At 43.3% G+C, this 27548-nt stretch overlaps 1 protein-coding gene across 1 annotated transcript; it reads right to left on the reverse strand.

Moving 5' to 3' along the window:
* Window positions 1–189: 189 nt before the first annotated feature.
* Window positions 190–26857, reverse strand: slc27a4 (solute carrier family 27 member 4). The gene is made up of 13 exons (XM_072658666.1): window positions 26536–26857; window positions 20857–21018; window positions 17901–18295; window positions 15501–15659; window positions 15336–15405; window positions 14001–14092; window positions 12315–12424; window positions 10952–11161; window positions 9032–9158; window positions 8706–8843; window positions 8159–8323; window positions 6239–6385; window positions 190–5306 (listed from the first exon to the last, which is right to left on the reverse strand). The coding sequence occupies exons 2-13, from the start codon at window positions 21015–21017 to the stop codon at window positions 5149–5151; spliced, it is 1932 nt and encodes a 643-aa protein (XP_072514767.1). The 5' UTR covers window position 21018; window positions 26536–26857; the 3' UTR covers window positions 190–5148.
* Window positions 26858–27548: the final 691 nt, after the last annotated feature.

Here is a 27548-nt window from a genome sequence, read left to right on the forward strand (position 1 = left end):
CAAGGTTACTTTTCATGGAAAGGTTGGTCAACATGGAAAAAGAAATGACTGTTCAAAGCACACTCAGCGGGTTTCCAGCATGTACTACTCATATTTCACCTTTCAGACACCTGTAGGTGATGGTCTGTTCAAGACAAGATGAACAACCACCAAAAAAACAATAAACACACACCCACCCGACGCCTTGTTTAAATTTTTTTTTATTAATATTGAAGTTCAGATGCCATGTCTTTTTTTTTTCTTCTCCAGAGCATGATTTACAGCTAAGTCTTCGAGACAAGAGGACTTCAGTGTGACACAGCACACCTCACACACCTCCCCCCCTACACACACACACACACACACACACATACACACATACACACACAGTGCACTATTTACTAACTGAGCCACCGGCCCAACACACTTTTTCCCTTCTCTGATCTACAACGGCATAAAGATGTTCCTGAGTACCAAACAGAAAACGAGGAATGGCCAACAAAAAAAAGGTGCATTAATGACCAGCAGACTGACTAGATGGTTCCCCTTTGAGAACTTTGAGACGATGCAGAAGGTTCTCGCTGGTTTGACTGCTTAGTACCTCACAAGCGGCTACCATGTAGAGTGCATAATTAGTCAGTGTCTGAATTAACCATCAATAAAGCAAGCCCTTCCTGTGACACCCCCTCAAAAATCAAGGGCTGATGATAGAACCACCACTTTCGGTTTCATAAGCGAACCAAAGTCTGCCGAAGAAGCTTTTACGAGTCTTAGGAAGCTTTACTCGATGCAAAGCTCTCCTTCTACTCACACATCTCCATTACCAACAGGGTTCTTTATGAAACCAAAAGTGGTTCTTCTAGGACATCCCTCAAAGAACCATTTGAAGCCCCCTATTTTGTGGAGTATGCGAAAAGGGGGAGTGCACAACAGCTGATTTCACTGGTGAATTTTCTTAAACGAAAACAAAAGATCTCCGTCTGCTACCTGAAAGGGACACTCCAGACAGACTAGGAAACCTCCTGCCCACCATCTCTTGATGTTTCCTGAAGGTGAGAGGAGGAACTTTTGGAAAACTAGCAAAGTAAAAATAAACGTTGGCTGAACAGGATAGTGTGGGGGTGTGTTGGGGGCTTGGGGTGGCACCAAACTCCACAACATGTGATTGGCCACCACAGAGGCGTCCCTACTGCAGCTTATTAAGATCAAGATGAAGATTAAGATCATCCAACAGTGCAACATACACATTTACACTAGCGACTAGGGGCTGTCAGATACAGTTAAATGAGGCCTCTGAACAAAAACAGTGTTTAACAGCCACAATTTGAGCCACAAAAAGTCACCTTTCAACACCCAGACAGGCTACATGTCTGGAAGGAAGCTGTAAGGAACAGCCTGGCCCCCCAAAATCCACCTCAAAGCAAACCAACCCAGTCTGATCAGAGTGTCCCTTTAGGTAGATGTCAAAAGTGAGCTTACTAAGCTCTGAATGCAGCTTCAGCAAGTCAATCCCTCCTTGGTCCTTAGCAAATAAAGCTAATATAAAAGAAAATACAGTGTCTTCTCAGAGCAAAACATAAATGTTGAGATGTAAATTACGTTTAAAATATCAAATACGACACAAATCAAACACCACCACATCGATACATCAGACTGAACTGAGAGCGAAGCAGCCATTCTGAGCTGTCAGTGTTAATGTGGTTTTGGTCAAATGAGGGGGAAACGGTACCCTCTGCAGGGTGACAGTGGTAACTGCACCCTGTTTTTTTTTCCCTTGGCCCACAGGTCCATTAAAAACACAGAACAGAAAAAGAAAAACACAGAAAAATACACACACACGTTCACACACACACTTATAGGCAGTCATACACAGCATCCTTCAGCCTAAAAGCAGTGGACTTGCAGCTGACAGTCTTAACATTCAGACAAATACAGTACTTACTGTAGAATATTTGAAATGTTGACAACTGAATGAGATGTGCGAACAGCTTATACAGTCTTTATTTCTGCAGCTTATGTTCACAGTTACATAAAGAAGAGAGGGGGGGGGGCGCAGCTGCAAGACTACTTCCTCTAAGACTTCATTTGTTGTTTAAACTGGATATCTGCGTAGGAGCTGCGCATCACTGCCACAGTCTTATCAACCCTCTTCAACTGCGTAAACGCTTCATAGGGAACGGACCAGCAGAAACGGTTTAACGGACAGCAAAGTCAATCACCATCCCATAAAAGCCTCCACTCCAGAAATACAGGATTTTGAGATATGTGGGTCTGGAGGGGAGCAAGCGTGTGCTTCTCAATAACCACGAGCCTCTGTCTGGAGTCAGGAGGTACGCTCAGAAGAGAGAGGCCTCAGCAAAGTCGCCAGGCATTGACTACTTGCCGTCATAGGACCGCATGTGCCCAGAAATGCACACAGGCATGTGCAAACACACACACACACACCCAGCTGAGGATGATGCTGATTAAACAGGCAGCAAACTGATGGCTCAGCATTCGGCCTCAAATCTACCTCAGGTGAGTTCATGAGTGTTTGCCCCCTCTCTGTTTCTCACACACACCCACAACAAATACAAGAGCAAGCCTAGAAACAAAAATGAGAGAGGAAAAAAAGGACAAACCAAGACACACTTAAGCAGAGCAATATAGGTCAACCCATTCCAGTGAGGAAGAACAAATCTTTTATAAAACAATTAAAATTACAAACTGAAAAACTGAAAAAAAAAAAAATCCTGCAAAATGCAGCGGAGTGTGCTAGGGGGATGGATACACTGGCTAAAACTAGGACTCGCTGGATATGAAAAAAGGACTGCTACCAATTGTAAGGGCCTAAAAATATAGATCTGATATCATCATGCCAAATATTTCCCATTTAATATTTCTATTTTAATTAAAATGTTAGAATTTTAGGCTATTTTAGGTTTTTCTGACGGATTGGGTCACATTTCTAACACTCAAACTCACAAAGTCTTAAAACAAATACACGTTTTCCACTTTTCCCCTCATTTTAATCAATAATTTCCATTGATTTTGCAGGTTATCTTCATATAGGGTGAATGAAACCTTTTTTTTAGTCCTTAAAAGTGAGCTTTAAAAGATGAGCCAAATTCCCAGTATTTTATGGCTGGGAATTCTGTTCACAGAACCTCAATATCAGCCGATATCATCAGCCATCAGGGATCTACTAAAGACAACACGTTCCAACTTAACGACCAGCGCATCTGCAGCCCTTGCTGGCCTTAAGTGCGAGGGCAAAGTATCAAAAAGCAGCCCTCTGGGCTCCTCCTGCTCACACAGAAACAACATAGCCAACCATCCTCTCTTTGTACTGAACTCTGAGTTAAATAAGAGCTCTGAACAAAAACAGTGACTCAGACTAACACCTAAGAGCAGTCACAAGAAGCCATTTCCTTACATGTGCACACACTCACACACACACACACACACAAACCCTCATACACATACAGATATAAATAAATTAACAACAGGCGTCATTATTGGAAACGGGGGAAAAGAAAAAAAAGGGGGGGGGGCAGATCAGGTCCGCTGCTTCTGCTCTCTTGGACAAATTCAGCTATCCATGTTTTCAGTCCCACAGTCTCTAATAAACACATGATCTTTTGGCTAATGAGAAGAGTAGCTTCTGGTTTCTAAATGGAGCTTTGGAGTAGGAGACAGACTGGATGGTGGACAGACTGAAAGTCTAGAGTGCTGATGGGAGAGAAAGGTGGGTTCTAATTACAATGAATAGAGCGGTCACACACCATGGGGTGGGGGGGGTGAGCGAAATTTGTGGATTAGGGGATTTGGAGAAATGCTGGGAGAGGAAATAAGACACAGAGTCCAAATGGAAAAATGCCAAAGGAAGGGGCTCAGCCAAACATGCGCAAACAATGACTCGGCATGTTTCCGACAAGCAGAGGGGACCTAGGAAGTGGACAAAGCAAGTGGGCAGAAGCTAGGAAGGATGGAAATGAGAAGCGAGGGGGTTTTGGAGAAGTGGATTGGGACCAGGCCTGTAAGACCAGGTGCTGAGCTCACAGTAAGGCACAGTGCTCTGTTTGTGTTGATCATTCATGATGCTGCAATTAAAACACAAAGATAAGTTGGGGTGGTCAGAATGACGGAGCAATTGTGTTCCCTTTCTTTGCTCTTTTTTGTTGTTGTTGTTGTTGTTTTCCTCGCCTTCGCTTTTTTCCAGAGTTTCGAGCTTGTTCAGCTAGGAGGGGATGCTGCTACGAAGATGGTGGAGGTGGTGTTCTTTAGCACCGGAGCGCTGCGCTTGTCTCGTGAGCCTCCATGCAAAGACATCGAGGAAAAATCCAGCACAAAAACAAAAGCGGCGTCTCCGAACGGACCGGAAGCCGACTCTCCGAGCCCACTCTGCACAATGCTACTGTACACCGCACGCACAATCCACAGTCCATGTGCTGCCTTACACGCCTCCAGATGCAGTGATTTCACACCGGAAAAAAGGAGAAGAACTGCCCTCTATGGCCAGGCACAGATTTGGCAAGCATACAACACATGATGTAGCACAGAGGCTCGATGTCATACAACACACACTGACTCATAAATAGATGGTAAGCTATTCTACAACTTAAATATATTTGGTGCACATACAGAAGTAAATAAATAGCATCGCCTGTGTCATTTTATGGCTGTCTACTGCTCTGCCAGGGCTGGATTGCTATTGCACGATAACCCATGCACTTTTGGTTACATCCTCAAACTCCGATGCTGAGCAGAAGCAGGGCTTTGAGGTGCCTTCAAGAAGACACTTGCTTTGAAACCCACATACTGAGTGGAAGTGAAGCGCCCTTTTTGTTCTTCGGTTGCTTATTTACCTTTTTTCCCCTCAAATCAACCACACGTTTTTGCGGGCCAGCAGCCATTGTGCAGATTAGGCAGAGGAGGAAAAGCTTCAGCGATTGACAAAAGTGTCCTTGTGCCGCTCCTTGTGATGCGCTCCCGGGTGCCAGAACGGATGAGCGGGACGGGGAACTTGAATGTGAGCTTGAATGCAGTCCTGCTGCCCCTCACTGTGGATGCTGAGGTAACGAGGGGCTGGGGCAGTGGAGGGGGGAGTTTTTTTCTCTTTGAGGGTGGGGTTGGGGGGGGTGGGCAGGGTTTTATATGATGGCGCGGGCGGGGCGGCAGTGGCCTCTCTCACAGTTTTTGCTTTCCTGAGACGATGGAGCGGTGGAGTTCTGCATTCAGCTTCACGAAGCATCCCTTAGTGCAGTCCAGGAAATACAGCCTGTCGGACACCACGGACGGGTCAAAGCCCTCCCGACGCATTTCCGTCTTCTGGAACTTGAAGGTCCCTGAGAGGGAGAGAGAGAGGGAGAGAGAGAGAGACGATGAGGTAAGGGCTTTGTAAGGGGACACGCCTTCAAAGTCAAACAGACAGACGAAAGGCTCATTTATGCTTAGTGTTAAATACGGATACGGACAAGGTTTCTGTCCGTACCTGGTGTTAATTTTGCCTGTATTTTATTCTATTAAATCTATATGAGCAGAGTGTAAAATGAACTTCAGCTTCTTGTTGTATATATTGCTGGTGTCAGCGTTCTACTTGAAGCACGGCATGAAGCTCCTCCTGTAGTGTGCGTTAGTCCTAATGCAGAGTTCACACCACGTGATTTTAGCCCTGATTTTCCGCTGGGGCTCCAAAATCGGCTCTAGTGAGATTATATATCATGTTAAATATCTGGACCTGTCATGTCATGGTGTCACGATCCAGCCAATGAAAATGCAAGGAGAAAAGAAAGCCAAGGAAGAAGCAAAAGGACTCCCTAAATCCAGGGATGGTCATCCCTGCTGCCTCGCATCCCAATGCACTTCTTCACTTATATTCTTATCTCTTTTTTTTTTTTTTAAAGCACACAAACTAATTTAACCGCTCGCTTCTTGCGGACGTCCACATCCATGTTTTACAAAATATAAACAAAAAACTTCTAGAGCAACTGGCAGATTCACATTATGTCAAAAATCTCCAACTTTCCTGTAGACATTTCTAACGTTTTATCTGAACCATTATTTATGAACTACATTAGTACACTTCATAATATGAAAAAAAAACACACTATAAACACTAAATGTGTGTTGGGGGAATTTCCAGCATTTCTTATATAAAAAAATGTCCAAATAATCGTTTACAATAGTGCACTCCGCTCCACTTCTAAGCAACCCCTGGAAAGTGCTCAGCGCAGGGGTCTCCCGGAATGTGTAGGATCCGAACACAGGAGTGTCTCACCTGTCTTGTTGACTTCCGGCAGGAAGCGCAGGAACACGGGACGTGCGTAGACAGGCAGGGCCTTCTCCAGCTCCCTGCTGAACTTCTCCAGATCGGTGGTGTTGTCTGGGTCTGCAATGGCTGCCATGCCAGCCTTACCCTCCGCACCTGGCGAGGAGTAGCAGGGAAGGAATTTTTGAAATGTTCAAACTGACAATCCTCAAGTGTACTTATGCTAAACAATGATCAGATATAATAAAACAACATTAAAACACGGTGCCGTGAGTTCAATCTTCCATATTTTTGTCTTCAGTCAGTTTTTATTATTCAGCCTAAATAATCAGACAGTTAAGATTTAACTATGCGCTTAATCGTTTTCTAATTAACGTCAATTAAACAGAATCACTCTTACAGGGCAACAGCAGAAATAGACAGGGGACAAACACACCCGCACACACACCCTTAACAGCAGTAACACTTGTCAAAAAGCCCAGCGGGCGCTGCAACAGATCTAAAAAGAGCTTAAATCAAGTAAGCAGGTCCTCAGAACAGAGCAGCAGCTGCTGAGTCACTCTGGATTAAAATGAAGCAGATCTGAATGGTAAGAGCACACACTCACCAAATCATTAGTCAGTCACTGATTCAGACCCGTGGAAATGTTTCACATTGCAAACTCGACCACAGAGCGTATGACGTCAGCGCTGAGCCATTCCTTTCAACAGCACTAATAACCTTTCCTCCACTCTCTCGGCGCTGTGTGGTGAAGGTGAGGGTTTCTTCTCAGAGCGCTCCTTATTCCTTTCCCAGGCTCTCCGCACCCACTACTGTCTAACGATGTTAAATTTTAACTGGACTAAAGCTTAATCTGACTAACTTTTGTGTATATCTAGCTGAAACTAGATTTAGGCTCAAAATGTAAAGATGCTCATGAAACAGTGACAGCTATATTTCTAAAAGAAAAGAATTTGAGTACAAAACTACAAGCTAATACATGAGGTCTCTTTTTTTCAAACTACACGTCTTACTGATTACCTAAATACCAAGTCGAGTCTGGATATCTGCATATCCGAACAGCCACGCCCACTCCTAACAGTTCCAGGCCCGAGTCCTGAAATAGTCCGATGGGATCCAGCTGGAGCAGCAGAGAGCTCAGCTGAGCTCAGCAGTGTTAAAGTGGCACAGTGCAGAGGCAAACGCCCAGCCATAATCACACACAATCCACAATACAGCATCACTGCAGCTCCAGCAGACTGCTGGATTGCTACGACTGCCAGCAGAGCCCACATTACACAACCCAGCCCTTCGCTCTGCTCCACACCCGGCTCATACTTCAGAGTAAAGACAGCTACGGAAAGATGTGTCAGATACGCTCACATCTAAACCAGCTTCGAACAGAGAGGGAGAGAAACTGCATGAATAGGAAAACTGTACACGGCTTAAAAAAAGGGAAACAAGAAAACTTGGTAAGAAAAAAAATAAAAATTATAAAAATTATAAAAATAATACAAGAAAAAGAAAAAATAAAAGAGTAAAAACAAACAAACAAAAAATAATAATAATAATAAAAGAAAAATATGAAAAAAAGAAAATGAGTTTTCTTTAATAAAAAATATAATAAAAAAAACATAATAAAATAGAAAAAATGAGAAGAAAAATAAAGAAAGAAGGAGGCACAATTAAAAAAAAAATCAGGGAGGAGAATAAGATATAAAACAAATAAAATGAAAAGAAAATAAGAAAAACAAAGAAATAATAAAATAGAATAATTAGAACAAATAGAAAATGTAAAGAATACATGGGAGAAAAGAAAGGAGAAATGAAGGAGAGAAATATAAAAGAAAAACTGGGAGATGGGGAAAAGCTAGAAAGAAAGAAAGACATTTAAGAAACACAAATAAACTAAAGCCGATGAGAGCAGAGAAGAAGGAGGAATCCTTGTACCTGGCACCTCCACACCGTACACCACCACGTCCTTCATGTCCAGCAGACGGCTCAGCGTGCCCTCCACCTCGGTGGTGGAGACGTTCTCTCCTTTCCAGCGGAACGTGTCTCCTGTGCGATCTCTAAAGTACATGTAGCCGCACTCGTCCATCACCAGCACATCTCCTGCAAAAGAGCAGTAATGTCATGTTATTCCTGTCCTCCTCTTTCTAACGGCTGCTGTTAGGTTCCAGGTGATTCTGACATGTTTGGAGTGCTGCTACTGTGAGATACTGTGAGATACTGTGAGATACTGCAAACTGTGGTATAAACAGTATTTCACAACAGCTCCAAACACGGCTCGCCCAACAGATCCTAAACATCATTTTTAATAACAGCTGTTTAGACTTTGAGTATATTTAGAAACACTCAGCTTCAGCTTTCTTCGGTATGAAGAGCAGCGTTCACCTAAAACACTGGTTTGACTCATCTTTGAGTCTAATTTGACTGGTTCTGCCTATTAATAAACCCAGGTCTTTTTGTGGGTGTGTGGCTGTGAAGAGCGTACCTGACAGGTAGGCGCTGTCTCCTTTCTTGAAGACACTCTGGGCAATCTTTTTATTGGTGGCGGTCTCGTTGACATAGCCATCAAAGCGTCTCAGGGGGTCATTCTGAATGATTCTGCCCACCAACTGACCAGGCTCACCTGTGGAGGGCGTGAAACACAAGTGAGAGAATGAGAGAAAGGTGGACCTTAAAAATAATGGCTACAATGTCCATAACTTGCATTTGCTTTTAGATTTATAATATACATTTTAAATGACTGTGAATGCAAGTGTGTGTGTGTGTGTGTTTGCATGTGCATTAGTGGGTTACATGTATCTGGATGCTAACCTGGACCACATGGTATACACACTCCATCAGGTCCTCTGATGAGCTCCATGGTCTCCTCATCCACTCTGACCAGTCGGATGGGGTACACATAGGGGAGGATTCGGCTGTTGAAGCCACAGGCACCAGTCTGTTTGGACCACAAACACACACTCAGTTACTGCCCAAATAGAGCTTCTTGGAGGGCGATGGTACTTTGCATAATTGTTTATTTGGGTTTATTCTAATGTTATATAGAGTTAATTACAGGTAGACACCCTCACTGACCACTAACTATGTATTTGGGTTTATTCTAATGTTATATAGAGTTAATTACAGGTAGACACACTCCCTGACCACTGACTATGTATTTGGGTTTATTCTAATGTTATATAGAGTTAATTACAGGTACCCTCACTGACCACTGACTATGTATTTGGGTTTATTCTAATGTTATATAGAGTTAATTACAGGTAGACACTCTCACTGGCCACTGACTATGTTCATTTGGGTTTATTCTAATGTTATATAGAGTTAATTACAGGTAGACACTCTCACTGGCCACTGACTATGTTCATTTGGGTTTATTCTAATGTTATATAGAGTTAATTACAGGTAGACACTCTCACTGACCACTGACTATGTTTATTTGGGTTTATTCTAATGTTATATAGAGTTAATTACAGGTAGACACTCTCACTGACCACTGACTATGTTTATTTGGGTTTATTCTAATTGTATATAGAGTTAATTACAGGTAGACACCCTCACTGACCACTGACTTTATATAACATTAGAATAAACCCAAATAAACAGAGTTAATTACAGGTAGACACACTCCCTGACCACTGACTTTATATAACATTAGAATAAACCCAAATAAACATAGAGTTAATTACAGGTGGACACTCTCACTCTCACTGACCACTGACTTTATGTTTTTTTTCTAATGTTATATAGAGTTTTACAGGTAGACACACTCCCTGACCACTGACTTTATATAACATTAGACTAAACCCACATAAACCTAGAGTTTTACAGGCAGACAGTAGTATTCCAGTAGTTTACAGTGTATTTCTGTATTTGGAACATCTAATAATACTGGATTTGACCAAAACCACTGCGCTCTTCTCTTCATGGTCAGGGTAACGTAACATAATATAATAAGACAAAACAACAATGCCTCATGACCAACGCAGAAGACGGTCTAGGATTTAAAGAAAGAGCAGAGGTCTGCAGGACCATTGACTGAGAACAGCCCTTCCGGAATATTCCGGACACCCAGAGCACAGCTAGGCTTCATTTGTCGCTCAGCGCAGAGAGAGAGCCCCTTCTCACTGAAATCACTACAGCCACTAAAGACATCCCCACATGTCCTCTTAAAAATGCATTAGCCAGCATCCGGAGATCAGCATGAGAGCAAGAGTGTGTGTGTGTGTATACACAGTGGCAGTAGAAAGTAAAGCAAATATGGAGATGAACAACAAATCTTCAGCATAAAGATTTCAAGATTTTTTTTTTTGCTGGTCTATTTCCATGCTCTTTTTTCTAATACATAAAAAAACGGCATGTACAAAGTTATGGCACATTCAATAAGCTATGATTTTCTGTGTCCAGTTGATACATTTGCTCATTTATTTTCACTTAGGAAAATAAGTTCCACATTATTTGATCAGGGATGCCCAAATATTCGCTTAAGACTGTGTGTGTGTGTGTGTGTGTGTGTGTGTGTGTGTGTATATATATATATATAAACATATGTGGACTCTTAAGGCAATGTGTGTGTGTGTGGGTGTGTATATATATATAAATAAACATATGTGGACTCTTAAGGCAATGTGTGTGTGTGTGTGTGTGTGTGTGTGTGTGTGTGTGTCTCACACATAGTGCTAATGGATTCTCTTCTATTTTGTTCTTAAGTGCTCTGGCTCAAGCTCCGCTCACCTTGTTGTTGAAGTTGCCGAGACTGCAGTTACACTCTGTGGCTCCGTAGAACTCTGCGATCTGCGGCACGTTGAAGCGCTGCATGAACTCCTCCCAGATAGACTGGCGGAGGCCGTTACCCAGCGCCATGCGAACACAGTGCTGCCGCTCTGCATCCCTAACCGGCTGGTTCAGCAGATACCGGCAGATCTCCCCGATGTACTGAACAATCTGCACACCGAGGGAAGAGGAAAGAGGGAGAATACAAAAATGTCCCATTACTGATAACTGACTGATAATTCAGTAACTGAAATCTACACTACATGGACAAAAGTATTGGGACACCTTATCATTCACTGTTTCTTCTGAGTTTGTTCTGCTTTTGTTGGGGGAACTGTCTCTACTGTCTCTCTAAGAAGGCTTTGTACTAGATTTTGGAGTGCACTGCTGTGAGGGTTTGATTGCATTCAGCAACAAGAGCATTGGGCAATCACCACCAACCTCAACCCCAGCACTCAACTGGGGGAAGAACTGTTCTCTGGAATGATGGTTGGTGCCCCATCCAGTACTTTTGGGAATGGGTGGAGCCATTCCCAAAAGTACTGGATGGGGCACCAACCATCATTCCAGAGAACAGTTCTTCCACAGCTCAATGCTGGGGGGCTTTCTACCCCTCTGGCCCATGTCTGGCATTAGGCAGCATGATGCCAGTAGGTTCATGTTTATCTGCTCCAGAGAGTCCTGTTGTATTAACAGTCCTTCTCTACAGGAACTTGACAAGCGGTGTGTGTGTATGTGTACATTTGCACATCTGTGTCAGTGCAAGTTTAAAGTAGCTGAATGCTTTCATTAGAAGGTGTGTGCACAAACTTTATGATATACAGTGATGATTTGATTGGATTTGACTGATTACTTCCTCAATTACATAGTAGCTTCACTGGTTACATTTTTGACCTACAGCAAAGGTCAATCTTCTACATGATGCAACTGCAGGTCGTCTTGTTTGTTTGCAACAGGGGTCACTTTAAATGTTTACCAGATTCATCTACTCTAACGCTACACCTAGTGTTGCATCTGATCTCGATTGTTGGCCTGTGTTGGTGTGTAAATGTCTCCTTAACTGGGGGGGGGGGGTCAGAACAGTCAGGAGTCAGACAGAAGCCGCCAGATCTGACAAACTCAATGTGGCACGTTTCTGTCTGCCCTTTGGAATCCTATCACCAATAATCAATCAAAACTACAGGATTGGCTGCCGTGGTCACAGCACAACACTGCTTCTCTTAAACGGTGATTTTATAGGAGGAATATTCTTAGCTGTGAAGCATGTTACTGTACAAACACTCTGTGGACAGCGGCAACGTGCTCCTACAGGTTCGACACTCACAGTGCAGTTGTATTTGATGCAGTCGTCCCAGAATTTTGACGCTGAGAACTTCTTCTTGATGACAACGGTCATACCATGAATCAGGCACTGACCAACACCCACAATGTTACCTGGAACACAGAACAAAAAACCTTAGAGCTAAAAAACACAAGGCATGTAACGGTCCTCACACACTAGGCTTCATTTCAGTTACATGGATATGTCACTGATTCACTTTAAGGGCATGCAGGAGGGCACTACTCCCAAGATTTAGAGCTAATATTACAATTTAATATTGCTATTGTCATGAAAAAGAAAAACCATAATATATCCAAAATGGCAACTTAACATTAAAAGGATAACTTTAACTTTCAATGGAAGTCAATGGAGAACGATTTTAATTCCATTAAAATTTTGGAGAATTTCTATTGGTCCGTTTGTCATAACATTTTGGCACAATTTTAAGTTTTAATGTCAGAAAGTAAAAAAGGTAGCAAAGGCAAAAATGGAGATACAGGGATTTTGTCTGGCTGTGATGAAATGCAATGCTATACCCTTCTTCTGGAGAGGTAACCACCTCGCCCTTGACCGGCTGAACAGGGTATGTTAGATTTAGGTTGAAACTGACCTGCAGGAAGGTACGCTATTATGTCAAAATGTTTGTGGACACCCATTCTAATGGTTGCATTCAGCAACCTATTGCATCTAATGCAAATGCACACACACACAGCCTGTCTAGTCCTACTGTCGCCATGCCCAATGCCAAGCATGGGCTAGAGGGGCACAGACCAGCATGGAGCTGTGGAGCAGTGGAACTGTGTTTTCTTTGGAATGATGGCTGTTGCTCCATCCAAAACTTTTGGAAGGGGCGCGTTGGGGTGTTGATCATCCAACATCCTGATCTCACAAACACTCCTGTCACTGAATGCAATTAAATCCCCAGAGCAAAGAGCTCCCAAATCTAGTAGAAAGCCTTTTTGCCTGGACAGTAGAGACAATCACTCCAACAAAAGCAGGATAAGCTCTTTTACTTTTTTAATACCCTTGATTATAGAAGAAACAATGAATGAGCAGGTGTCCAAAAACTATTGTCCATACAGTGTAGCTCTCCTGGAGGAGGGTTGGAGACCACCAATTTACAGACTTGGCTATTCCAACATGAAAGATTCATGTTCACATGATTAATGATGATCAAACTCTACACACTATGGTCATCAGACATGCTAATTAAAAACACCTCTGCAGTTCCTTTGAAGAAATAGACCTGGCCTAAAGCCAGGACCGCTCACTGTTTTGAACCACTGTGGTGTAGCTTCCACACATCAGAAAGCGCTTAGCTCCGCGAATACAACAGCCTGCGTCAATGTTCAGGTGGACAAGTGCATTATGGAGGCTACCGGATTTACAGGTGGCACAAAGAAGAATCATGATTTGAATGTGTTTGAATGGGGAAACCTTGTGGTCAGCAGTTTCAATGGCTCAATTAGGAGTCTGCAGTGCAGCCTTCAGTCTCGCTAATGGATCAGAGATTGTTAGATTAGACTAGTGCACAACAGGACTGGTGCTCAAACCTACTCTGAACTAAAATGGACATGAAAGACACATAGGATAGAGCAGCTGAGGTAATCACAGGAAGTGCCATCGCTTACTCCCCCACCGCAGCGTTTCTTAAGCAGGAAATGCACAGAATCGGAGGCAGCATCTCACCTGCTGAGTGGTAAAGTGGGAGGCAGTCGTACAGCACGTCGTCCGACCTCATCCCAAATCCATAATACACCAGAGCAGCCATGCGGTAGTATCTGCAGAAAAAACCCAAAGAGAAGAAGATTGAGAGTCATGATGAGAAATCAACAGAGGTCCATCAAGAGAAATCAAGATGAAATAATAATTTTCTTGTGTTTTAAAATTTCTATTTATTTCTATACACCATTGCATTTATATTTAGGAACGTCCCAATCTGATCTACCCTTATTTCAGTTATTCGTCTGATTCTGTTGTGAGCCTTGTTTCTTTTCTGGGCTCTATCCATGTTGGTGCAAGAGGCTTCATAAACAGACACAACCTGTAGCAGTGAGACGTGTTTTCAGATGTGTGGACGTGTTGACTGGGTTTGAACTAGTCACCCGACCATCATATAAAATCGCAGTGCATGCACAGCATGGATGTGGTGATTTCACCATATGTATTTCAAGCAGTTCACAAAACAAAGGTCATCTGTTCTTAAGAAGGTAATCCACAAAACAATAAACAAGATCATTCATATATATATATATTTTACAAACTGATTTGTAGACTTGAGCAGATGTATTTTCTATGACAACACAAAGATCAGATCGGAATCTGGGTGACAGAAAACAACTGCATCAGGATATCCCTATTCTACAGTCTGCCAAGAGAAAAGAGGAGAAGAAATGAGAAGTGAAGAGAAGAGAGGAGAGAAAAGAAAAATAACAGAAGAGAAGAACAGAGGAGTGCAGAGGAGAAGAAAGGAGAGAACAGAACAGATGGAGAGAAATGAGCAGAGAGAAACGAAAAGAACAAGAGAAGAGAAAAGAATAGAGGAGAAAAGACAACAGAGGAGAAGATAAGAGAGGAGAAGATAAGAGAGGAGATGAGACAATAAGAGAGGAGAACAGAGGAGAAGATAAGAGAGGAGATGAGACGATAAGAGAGGAGAACAGAGGAGAAGATAAGAGAACAGAAGATAAGAGATGAGAAGATAAGAGGAGAACAGAGGAGAAGATAAGAGAGGAGATGAGACGATAAGAGAGGAGAACAGAGGAGAAGATAAGAGAGGAGAACAGAGGAGAATATAAGAGAACAGAAGATAAGAGATGAGAAGATAAGAGACGAGAAGATAAGAGACGAGAAGATAAGAAGATAAGAGAGGAGAACAGAGGAGAAGATGAGAGGAGAAGATAAGAGAGGAGAACAGAGGAGAAGATAAGAGAGGAGAACAGAGGAGAAGAGAGAAGAAATGAGGAAAGGAGAAATTGAGAAAGCAAAAGAAGAGAGAAAGAAGAGAGCCGACAGTCTGCTTACCTGCTGTGCACTACAATAGCAGCTTTTGGCATTCCAGTGGTTCCAGATGTGTAAATGTAGAAAAGACGATCTAGAGGTAAAAGGAAGAAAAACAGGAATGTTCAGAATGTATTCGGTCATATGGGCCTTTTCTCCACCTGGTTTCTTAAACGGGATCTGAGTTACCTGTGAATCCGCGCTGTGGTTGGCTGGGCTTGTGCGTGGGGGCGCTCTCTATAAGCGGCTCGAGGCACTCTGTTCCCTCAGGAACACGTTTGGGATCCCAGTCTCCAGAACAGAACAGCTTCACCGTCTTCCCCATAGAGCTGTGCACTTCACACATCGCTGAGAGAGAGAGAGAGAAAGAGAGAGATAGAGATAGATAGATAGATAGATAGAGAGAGAGACACACAAGATGAATAAAATAATAACAGAGGATCATATTTATTATTTATTAGTAAAAAGAAAAGCTGTCCACAACACTGCAGACTGTAGTAAGCAAATTCAATCTTCACAACTACCCCGCCTTGCTACGTACTCTCAGGGTGAAGGTGAAAAGACAGAAATAGAGAAAGAGAGAGAAAGAGAGAGAGAGAGAAAGAGAGAGAGAAAGAGAGAGAGAAATAACATATCCAGCACAGTCGGAACATCTCAGTAAGACGAACAGGCCCAACAATAAAACGCCTGGCTCTGCTAAATCCATAATGGAAGCTGCTGACTCAATCCAGCCTGCTTTTCCATGCACGGTCTCCAATTACTGAAAGGCCAACAGGATGAACACATCTACTCATCACACTGCAGTGCTGCTGCCGCATGTCGGGCTTTCACCATCACCACCACCACCTTTCGCCTAAACTGACTACAACTCAGATGACCATCATATTACAACATACAAAAAAAAGCCTCGTTTTCCAGCACGCTGTCTATTTTCATTCCAGAGACTTTTACTCATGTTCACCTTTGGCCAAGTTTCACTTCCCATTCATATTACTAGCCTGTTAATTTCTCAAGCACTTACGCAACAGGGCATGCTTCCCTGACTACGAGTGCTGTGTAGTAAATGAGGTTTACTTACTGTACAAAACTGGTCTGCCAGCTAAATTCCAATCGGCCTCCACCCATTTCCTTACTGACTTCACAAGACTTTCTCAATCAATCTAGCTATAGTGGGAGGATCTGATGCCAGTTAAGGAGGGTCACACTACTGCAGTATAGTATAGATTTGATCTGATTGCAAAAAGCCTTGCAAAATATTAGGGGACAGATCAATTTATTGGTTGGCCGATAAAAAATATCACTACATATATATATATATTATTTTACAGCATTTTCGTAATTTCATCCTTTTCCTCATGTTGTTTCAGGATGAAATGGATCACAAAAAGTTTAGAAGTAGAGGTGACTAATGTTCACAACTGATAATCAGGTCAATAAAGCATGGTTTACTTAAAACTACTAAAATACGCAATTAACATTTCACTGTACATGGGTTCTAAATGAATAAATTCTAATCTAATGTCTAACTTTATATATAGATGGGTTACTTGGCAGCACAAAATTAGGAGAAATAGGGAACATTTTGACAAATTATAAACATATTATATATATATTTTTTTTACATTTACATTTAAAGCATTTAGCAGACGCCGTACCTAAACCTCTAAAATCTACAATTTTTGCTGCCCGGAATTGCCTCGGAAGAAAGTGCCGGGAGAGAGCGCCACACATGAGCATGCCCAGAAGGATGAGAGCACCATCTACCCACCTGGAGAGACCAATTGTGATCTCTCTGAGTCTGGCTGCCGATGGCAAAGGATCAGGATTTAAACTCACAACCTCCAGGGCCACAGTGGTAGCACATTAAACCGCTGAGCCACTCTGAGCCTCTTGTAACTCACAATTACACAGGCTGATTATCTTTTAGCAGAAATCTGTAGCCCCCTATAGGCAGTATTGACCCTAAATGTAAATAAATTGTGAAGTAGTTCTGGGCGATATGAGCGTAAATCAATATCATGATTAATTGAACATATCACCTTGATCATGGTTATGATTATATAAGCTGCTTGAGGTGCTCAGTTGGTTCTGTAGTTCTCCTCGGTGTTGCTTCCATGTAGCAGACTAGAAGGGGCGGAGTCACGTGATTACACGTGTAGTAGTGTGCTGTTAAGGGGGTGGTCCATGAATACTTGTGGTACATGGGGAAAGTTAATAATAAAAAAATCAACATGGATAAGATTACGTCAATTAGAGGTTCTGAATGTTGGCCTTTAACTGATTTTTGATTAACTACCTAGCCCTACCGTCCAGCCTATATTTGTGAAGTCTAAAAACCTGGGCTGCTACAAATCGAATGCCATTATTAATCTAACTCTTCAAGGACGGATAAGAACTTGTTGGTATGCTCACAGAATACATAATGGTCCATTTCCCAGACAAGGATTAAGCCTAGACCTGGACTACATTTTACTTTGAATGGACAATCGCCATTCAGAATGCTCTGCAGTTGTAGTAGGCTTACTAAACTAAACTCTTCTGGAGATCTCCAGAAGTAGCCGCTATAACGTTCTCCTGCTGGCCTCTCACCATCGGTCAGCTCGCTGCCGAATATCACAGCCTTGGAGTTGGAGATGTTGACACAGTGCACCAGGGCTTCCAGTCGCAGGTTGAAGTTGATGAGAGCCGCCTCCACACCAATTTTGGCCATGCCCAGCCACAGCCCCACGTACTGCGAGCGGTTCTCCATGAACAGGGCCACGACGTCGCCCTCCCTGAAGCCGCGCTGGTAGAGCAGGTTGGCCACGCGATTTGAATACTCATCCAGCTGGTTGAAGCTCCACTTCTCGCCAGTCCCCTCAAAGATCAGCGCCGTCTTGTCACCATATTTCTTAACCGTCTCTGCGAAGATCCTGGGCATGGTGTTACGTTGGCGCAAGTGTCGCTTTACGTTGAGCTTCACCTTCAGCAGCACACCGGCCGCGCTGCGGAAGACAAACAAGCCAATCAGATTAGAGGCTGGGGATATTGGAACAGGACAATAAAACAGGCAGATCTCAGCACACTAAGGTCCAGTTTACATCTGGTATGAACATCTGTTAATAAAGCTCACAGTGAGACGTACTGCAGGTCACACCTGCCATTTCCATGTGTTCTGAATGCATCTGCAGTAAATACCTGCGATCACACTGAATTTTCATTTATGGTATTTGGCAGACAGTCATATCATGGATTTCTTTACTCTTGTGTTTTGTTTTTTTTGATGTGGTGTACAAACTACATACAGCGTTCCTTTCCTGCTACTTACGGCCCAAATATGGAACCTAACCTGCATCACAACACCACATTTACATTCAGTATATCTGCCTACTCAACCTATGGCAGTTTAAAGGAGCATTTCAGCCTTGGCTGCATTTGAACGGGACAGAATACAGGCAGCCAATCAGAACAGAGGACAGAAAGAACATTTGCATTTAAGGCATGAACAGAGGTTAGAAAGTGGTTTCATACAGATTACTGATGGCTGTTTTGGTACATAAAATAATACAACGTGAATTTGAGCCTTTAATATTTTGGTACAGAGGTAGATGAACGTAGGGTAAGAAGTTTACTTAAAGGACTCGTCAAGGGATGCGCTATGGTCATACGCATGAAGGTGGTTTGTGTGACTGGATCACATTGGGTTTAAGAGACTCATTGGATCCTGTTCACATCTGTACTAAGAGCTGTCCTTCACCCTGGACAAGGGCTAATGCAGGTGAATACATTTACATTTACACTGATGGCATTTAGCTGACTTAGCTTATCCAGAGCGACTTACAAGGTGACTCGTATTACAGAGGCGGGGCAATGTAGTGTTAGGAGTCTTGCCCAAGGACTCTTATAGGTGTAGCGCAGCATAGTGACCCAGACCGGGAATCGAACCCCAGTCTCCTACATGGTGGCCGGTAGTGCTGTTATCTGTACTGCTAACACTTTTCTTTACCCTAACTGGGCAACTCAACTGAGCGGTCACACGTGCTTTTCAGGGTGACACAGATATACACTTTATTGTCAGGTTTCGGCCATCCAACAAAAATACAATAATTAGTTGGTATCGAACCTGAAATTTGATCTGTTTTATGTCAACTTTTCATGTAGCTTGAAGTAAATGTCAGAAGAACTGCCTCACACGCACACAACACACCTGCGTTAAGGATGAGCTAATCCAAATAAAAGACGTTTACCAAGCTTCAAAAAGGTCAAGGATGGAATTTGAATATTTTTTGGGCCAAAGAAAGCTCATTTATACAGCTGATCATAGCTCAAAGCTCTCCCTCCCTCTCTCACACTTTTCTAACGCATCTACTACAGAGCCAACTAGGTGGCACACCAAGTCTTACATGACCACAGATTTGGTGGTGAAAGGGAAGTGGTGGGTGCGTGCACTCCCACATGATGGTGAACCAAAGCAGAGACCTCTGACCCAGAATGGCGGCCTCAGCTCCACTAACTGCAACTGTTTATCTTTGTAGATCTTCCTCCGTCCGCAGAGATAATCAAACAGACACAAACCAGCTCTGATTGGAAAACGCAAATGAATAATCTGACCTCATTTTGCTGAGAAAGTATGTGAGAAACCATATGAGCTAAAATTTACTTAAATTAATTTACTTAAATCCAGGCAAATATTTGCATTTGATATAAAAAGTATTGAAAACTATGCAAATTCAATGCAAATCACAATATAACCATTTTTACTCTGTTAAAGGAGTAAACAGGTCAGACCTGCTGGGGTTCTCCTGAGCAAATCTACTGGGGGCACTGTCGCCATTGAGCCACTCAGGGTCTGTAGTACTGGAAAGGGTCGTCAAACTGGCTTGAGGGAATCAATCCCCTTTATCACAGAAACGGCCAATAGCTGAGGGATGACGCCCAAGTGGCTAGAAAGTCCCTAGTGCTTACAGACAGGGTCTCCGGTTAATACACTATATGGACGAAAGTATTGGGACACCTACACGTTTCACCTACAGGAGCTTCCAAGACATCTCAATCGAGATCAGCACTCAGCCCTGACCCTGCTCTGTAGCTTTACGTGGTCGGACTCTTCCTGGCCCCTAAACGCTTCCACTGTTCAATAATAACACCACTCACAGCTGATTAAGGAAGATCTAGGAGGGAGGAAATTTCACCAGCTGACTTGTTGGTGCAGCGGTGACTCCTATTACATACAGAACCACGCTGGAGTTCAGTGAAGTCTTTAGTACCATTAATTCTTTCACTAATGTGTGTAAGAAAGGCAGACTGCATGGCTAGGGGCTTGTTTTTATACACCTGTGGCAACAGGACTGAATAAAACAACGGCTGACTGACCTAACTAATAAAACGTCTTTCCCTTCTAAGACTGGAGATGATCTAATTACTAGCATGCAGCTGATAAGAGCAACCTTCACAGTCCACGCTGTCCCAATCTTGCGTCACAATTTATTGTTTGACAAAGTACCGTTACACCCTTATAGTTCCACCACGTGTGCGCGGTCATGTCTGTACACTTGTGCACACTTACTGCAAATCTCGGCCGATGGTTTTCATGAACACCCGGAAGGACTTCCATCCTCCAGTGCCGAAGAAGAAGATGAGAGCGGCCGGAAGGACCTGCAGCCAAGGCAAGCCGAGGAGCAGCCTGAATACGAAGAGCAGGGCTGTGGAACATGCCAGCCGCAACATCCTACAAAGGAAAACCACATAAACACACAGTTAGGAGGGAATCAGACCACCTGCATCCACAATAATGCCTACGAACAACAACTCTGAGGTCAGTGGATATGCAAAAGAGGTTTTAGGCACCTAAGCACATTATTGTAAGTCTCTCAGCAGTTTTCTTTACTCTAGATCTCATTAGAACAGATGCAGGTAAACAAAACACATTCTGAAGAAAGTAGTGAGATCTTGTCAGTGAGCTAGTCTGAAGAACAGAGCTCAGTTCCTCCAGGCTTCTCCTGGACTCCCCCCAGTCCAGCCAGCACAGCGTAGATGTGTTCAACTCCATCTTCAGCAGCAGCAGCAGCAGCAGCTCACCTGATTCACCATCATTAAGCCCAGATTGATCAAACCAGGTGTATATAATATAATTTTTTATTTAATATATAATTTATTTAATATATAATTAAATAGGACTGATTACACTCTTTGTAACGAAACATGCAGATAATCAGGGCTCCTTAAGCACTGACGATATTCACAATACACTCATAAAGGCATATTGTGTACTCCCATAACAAAATGTATCATGATACGATAAAATATTGTCATATACAGCTCTAAAACCAGGTGTTGGAGGAGAACTCCAAATAATACTCGGCCCCATCCACCCATATCTGGAGGTTTCTGTCTGCATTTTGGCTCCCGTCTAGATGAAACTGCTGTCCTGTCTGTAAATTATATGTAGAGTAACTGTATATTGTTAATACTGGAGAGACACTAACAGCCGGAACAAATTCCCTGTGTGTGTGTGTGTGTGTGTGTGTGTGTGTGTGTGTGTGTGTGAACATACTTGGCCAATAAATCTGATTCTGATTCTTGGCTACACAACGCATCCATATTTCTGTCTGAATCTCAAATACCTCCTTAGTCCCTATATAGTGAACTACACAAGTCATAAAACTACACCATCTACGTGCAGAGAGGCACTAGATTTCAGATTTTGACTTATAAATAAATGTAACTACTGCTCTACTACAGACAGACAAAGCTCTGATTAGATCCATCATCTCCAGACTAGTGTAGTTCACTACATAAGGAGCGGTGTGCAACTTGGGATTAAACCTCTGTGTTTTCTTCTTCCTTATTTGCGGTGTTTTGGTGTCTCTCTTTATCAGGTACTGTCACCCCATACAGGGCTGGGATGCACCAGCAAGCGGTTCCGTCGGACGGAAATCTTTTCAAAAACAGAGGGAGGAAAATCTCAGTATAAATAAAAAGAAATATGCGGACACGTGTGGAGAGAGTCGTAGACTTCCTCGAGGACAGCTTTGGAGACGTTTTAATGAACATAGTGATGTAAAACCATGAGTTTTTGTGTGAATGACTTCTGTCTTTGGGGTTTATTCTAATATTAGTGTTTTACTGATGAGAAACACACACTTACTGACTAGATAAGGAGCTTTTCATTCTAATCTAAGGTGCATTTTACGCACACGCACACGCACACAATGAATGAAAAACACTTATGTTGTCCACTGATTAGATGCACTGTACTAAACCAGGACAAATAAATACATACATACATACATACATACATACATACATACATTAAAGAAAACTAAGTTTGGGCCTGATCATAAAATAAGACACTATTAGGCCAGCAGACACCAACCTATGAACTTTGACCTGCATTATAAACTCATCAGGACAAGGAGCAACAGTCAAGGAGCGCTCCTCGCTCTCATAAATTAAAGATCAGGCCGTCAACAGATACTCCTTAGTGAGGATAAGATTGCAGAGGCCTCAAGGCCACCATATTCCAATAAAACATTTACAGCTTAATCTCCTAAAATGCATCTAGAAATGCATGACCCACCCCCTACAATAATATCTGCATATCGCTGCTGACCAATGGAAAACATGCATTTCCATGCATTATGGCAGTTTTTAGTTTCCCCCATGGTTGGAACCCTGTAGCTGCTCGGTGCACAGGGTCAATAATTCTGGATGAATGGACGAATAGAGATTCTCTAAATGACTCTAAATAATCTCTTATTTTTGACTTCCAGGCAAAGTTAAGGCCATTTTCCCTTCTCCTGTAAAGTCACCATTTTGGAGATACAGGTTTTTCATTGGACAGCGACGATATGCACTATATTGCATTTGTGACCGAGTGGGCTGAGGTCCTCGGTCAGCTGCTGTGAAGCATATGCAGCTTCTATCCACTGGCTCTTGTTTTTCTTCTTTGCGGACTCGTATAACTGATAAACTATATGGACAAAAGTATTGGGACACCTGCTCCTTCATTGTTTCTTCTGAAATCAAGGGAATTACAAAAAAACTGCTTTTGTTGGAGTAACCGTCTCTACTGTCCGGAGAAGAAGGCTCTCTACTAGATTTTGGAGAAGAATTGCTGTGAGGATTTTACTGCATTCAGCGACAAGAGCTTTAGTGAGGTGAGGATGTTAGTGAGGTGAGCATGGTGCTAACAGGTTCATGGTAATCTGCTCCAGAGAGTCCTATTCTATCAGCAGTACTTCTCGACAGGGTCTAGACAAGCTGTGTGTGCGTGTGTGTTTGTGTGCATTCGCACATCTGTATCAGCAATAGGTGCAAGTTAAAGTAGATGAATGTGTTTATTAGAAGGAGTGTCCACAAACATTTGGCATAAATGTGTCTTTTTATGATCCGGGCAGATGTTCAGCGTTCCAGATCAGAAAAGTGGATCTTGTTGGAACATGTTATCATGATATTGTTGATTATAGTGATAATGATGATGATGATGGACATATCATCGCGTCACACACCCTTAGTTTTACTTCTATTAAGGCAATTGCTATTCTTCAATGCGTGAGTGATGTGTCTGCATTCCCTATTTGATCCGTTTCTGTCAGACATGGAGTCACTCCAGCTTTGACACAGGAACAAAATGTTTACTTGGTCAGTCTGGACATCCTGCCCGGCCGCATAAACATAAACACTAGCACGAGGCCTGCAAACCGGACGGCTCCTTTGAATCGACCCTGATGAAAACACAGCCACATTACAGTATGGAAAGCAACACATTTTTTTATGCACTGAATTTCATCTCACCCAAGACCCAAGACTTTGTACCCTTTGGGTGCATTTGCAGGACCACAGGAGAGAGGTACTAGTGAAAATTGGTCTGTATTACAGTACAGCACTGGCTAAAGCTGTGCATATACTCCTTATAGCAGTTTTGGGGCCACGCGGCTATACTGATTTCTAATGTAAAGGGGTATTTCAAGGTATTTCTCCATGTGATCAGCTGAGCATGAGCTGAAAACACCAATTAAAAACACATTACACTAAATAAACAGTAGATTTCTAGCATCTGCTCTAATTAACAATATCGCCATAGTGTTTAAATGTTCCCTTTGGTGGCATCTGAAGGAAAGAGAACAGAACCAAACCTCCAAGAATGACTAAATCCCTGTCGGGATTGTACATGGTCAGAAAAAGGATACTGTCCAGGCACATTGTTGCTTCTCAGGGTACAAACTGTATGAAATGTAACCACAAAGGTACATTATGGTCCTTCAGGGCTACATTCACTTAAAATGTGCATGTTTGTTTAACTGTTTAATTAGCTCAACTGTTTTTAATGAATAAGAAAAGACCTGAAGTCAGGATAAAGTCTACGGGAGCGTACGAGTATGGTGCAGCTATGTTCCCTGACTACTGTCTACTAAGGTACTGAAGATGGACCCTGGAGGGTGCCACCCTAATATGAATTTGGTGCATTATTTTAGCATGGATTCCACTTAATAACTTAAATATTATGACCCTCTGATGTACTTTGAAAATATGATACTGTGCTTAGTACTGAGGAATAAATCACCCACATGCAACATGGGACTCAACTCTGGGATATTACTGTCCACTGTTTACCTTGTAAATCTAAAATGTTGTGTGCTTTACACATGACACCCCCACCTGACAGTAAGGTGAAATGAAAGTCATTAACTAGCTGCTTCAGAATACTTCAAAAACCTAGTTTAAACAATATACACACTATGGACAAAAGTATTGGGACACCTGATTCAACCCCATTCATTGTTTCTCCTGAAATCAAGGGTACGAGTGTATCCTGCTTATGTTAGAGTAACTACACAGTCCAGAGAAGGCGGCTGGGCTGTGAGGATTTGATTGCATTAGGCAACAAAGGCCTTAGTGAGGTCAGCATGTTGAATCATCACCACCCCAACTCACCCCAAAAGTACTGGATGGAGCCCCACCATCATTCCCAAGTTCTTCCACTGCTCCACAGCTCAATGCTGGGGGGCGTTATACCCCTCTAGCCCGCTACTGGCTTCATAGTGCCGCATAGTGCCAATAGGTTCATGTTTATCTGCTCCAGAGAGTCCTATTCTATTAGAAATCCTACAGATAACACTAATAATTCTCCACAGGGACATGCCAAGGGGTGTGCAACCTAAAGTAGCTGAATGCATTCATTAGAAGGGGTGTCCACAAACATTTGGACAAAAAAAAAAAAAGAGCCTAGCTCTACCTCATATCCAGTGACAGTGGGCCCTTTACAGCTTCCCCAAGGGTCCACGCACAGCATGCGATGATGAGGGGAATCCTGCCTGCCTGCAATGCACGAGGGGGTGGGGTGTGGGGGGGGGGGGGGATTCCATACGCCCACCTACACCCACTAGCATCTCTTACATCTACAACGTTAAGCCATTTATGCTCACAAAGCACTTGGCTCTTCGTGTTTAGAGACGCTTCAGACCATTTGCATGCCTCATTATGCTCGCCTGCCGTGATGCACAGCAGCCACCCTCACCCCCATCAGCCATACTGCCCTAGTGTAGTACTGCAGCAGTTAATGCAGCCTGGAGAACAGGGGCTAGCTAACCCACACCAGCCATGTGCGCCACCACACAGCCTAGCACTGACCGAATAAGGCGATTTAACTTAGCAGCCATCAAACTGCTTTATAGCTTTATTTATTCCCACCCTGTGACTTCATCTCCCTGAGGGTTTGACTCGGGCCAGGCCAGGTGCGCTGCTGTTAGCTGCTTGTGCGTAATGCTGAATTACACCCATTATTATAATAATAATAGTAGTAGTGGTAGATTAGCCGATGCTGGGCTGGCTTGGGCTGCAGGGGGTCCCATTAGCTGATCTGGTCAGGAGAAGCCCTAAACGTGATTGGCACGGAGATAGATAGATAAGTAAGGCCTGGAAATAAATGCACAACGACATCCTCCTTGCAGCCGGCGAGCTCCTCTCCTCTCCTCTCCTCACGCATGGACAAGGTTGTGGGGAGGACAGCCGAGAGAGACCCCGGCTGCGTCCAAAAATAAATAAAACCACACAATAGCGCACTACACAGTGTGCCAGAGTAGTGTCCCGTTCCTTCTTGGTGTATATAATACGATTATTATCATACAGTACGGGCTCGAGCGCATCCACTGCCTTCATTTCACGCGGACAACACGATGCCGGAAACGGAGCAGCTCATAGAAAGGAAACGGAGCAAACGCCGCAAGTGATGAGCTTCACCTACCTCGTTTTCCGTGTCCGCAGTCACTGACTAGTGCGTATGGTGGCAGATACTGCCTCAATCCCACCTTGATCGGCTTTAGAAGAGAAACCTCCTCCCGTTTTCCCGTTTACACACACACATACACACACGCGCGCGCCGGTGGTGCTGCTGCACTGCCTTGCCTCCCTCGCCTCCCTCTGCTCCCTCTGCTTTGTTATTAAAATGTGGATCCGCTTAAACTGCACACCGCCTTTCAGTTCATCCTTCCGTTCAACATCCCCCGTCACCCTTCCACTATCTCCATTTTAACGACGCTCTAATTCATATGACCTTATAATTTTCTTACCCCTCCCTACAGGCTGCCGATAAGCGCTTCGATTGACGGGCGCCGCAGCCAATCGCCTGCGAGAACGCGACCGAGCGCAATGACGTGAGGAAAAGGGAGGCGGGGCTTCCCGCGAACACTGAAGGAAATTGCGGCCCGGGGTGACGCGATTCAGTGTAAGAGTCGATTCTTTGAAACAGGCCGTTTTAAAGGATGCATAAGCGAGTCGAGCGAGTCAACGATTCACAATTCAGCTGATTTTAAAACAGGCACTACAGGAGGTAGCAGCAAAAAAATAAAAAGAATTGGCAATAGAATAAGACTCTCTGGAGCAGATAAATATATATGAACCTATTGGCCATGCCTAAAACGCCAGGTGTGGGCTAGAGGGGTATGAAGCCCCCCCACAGCTTTGAGCTGTGGGGCAGTGGAACTACTATGTTCTCTGGAATGATGGTTGGTGCTTCATCCATTATCACTGTCACCGAATGTCAGTCAATCAAATCCTCACAGCAATGCTCTAAAAATCATAGAAAGCAGTGGAGACTACTGTTACTCCACCAAAAGCAGGATGCTGGGGTTTTGCACACCTCTAGCGGTCACTTAACATTGGGCATGGTGACCATAGGTTTATGTGTGGGGTATAACACCCCTCAGCACTGGGCTCTGGAGTCCAGTAAGGTGGACTGGACTGGCCTGAATGCTCTTT

Source organism: Salminus brasiliensis, chromosome 16 (assembly GCF_030463535.1).
Source record: "Salminus brasiliensis chromosome 16, fSalBra1.hap2, whole genome shotgun sequence".
Lineage (NCBI taxonomy): Eukaryota > Metazoa > Chordata > Actinopteri > Characiformes > Bryconidae > Salminus > Salminus brasiliensis.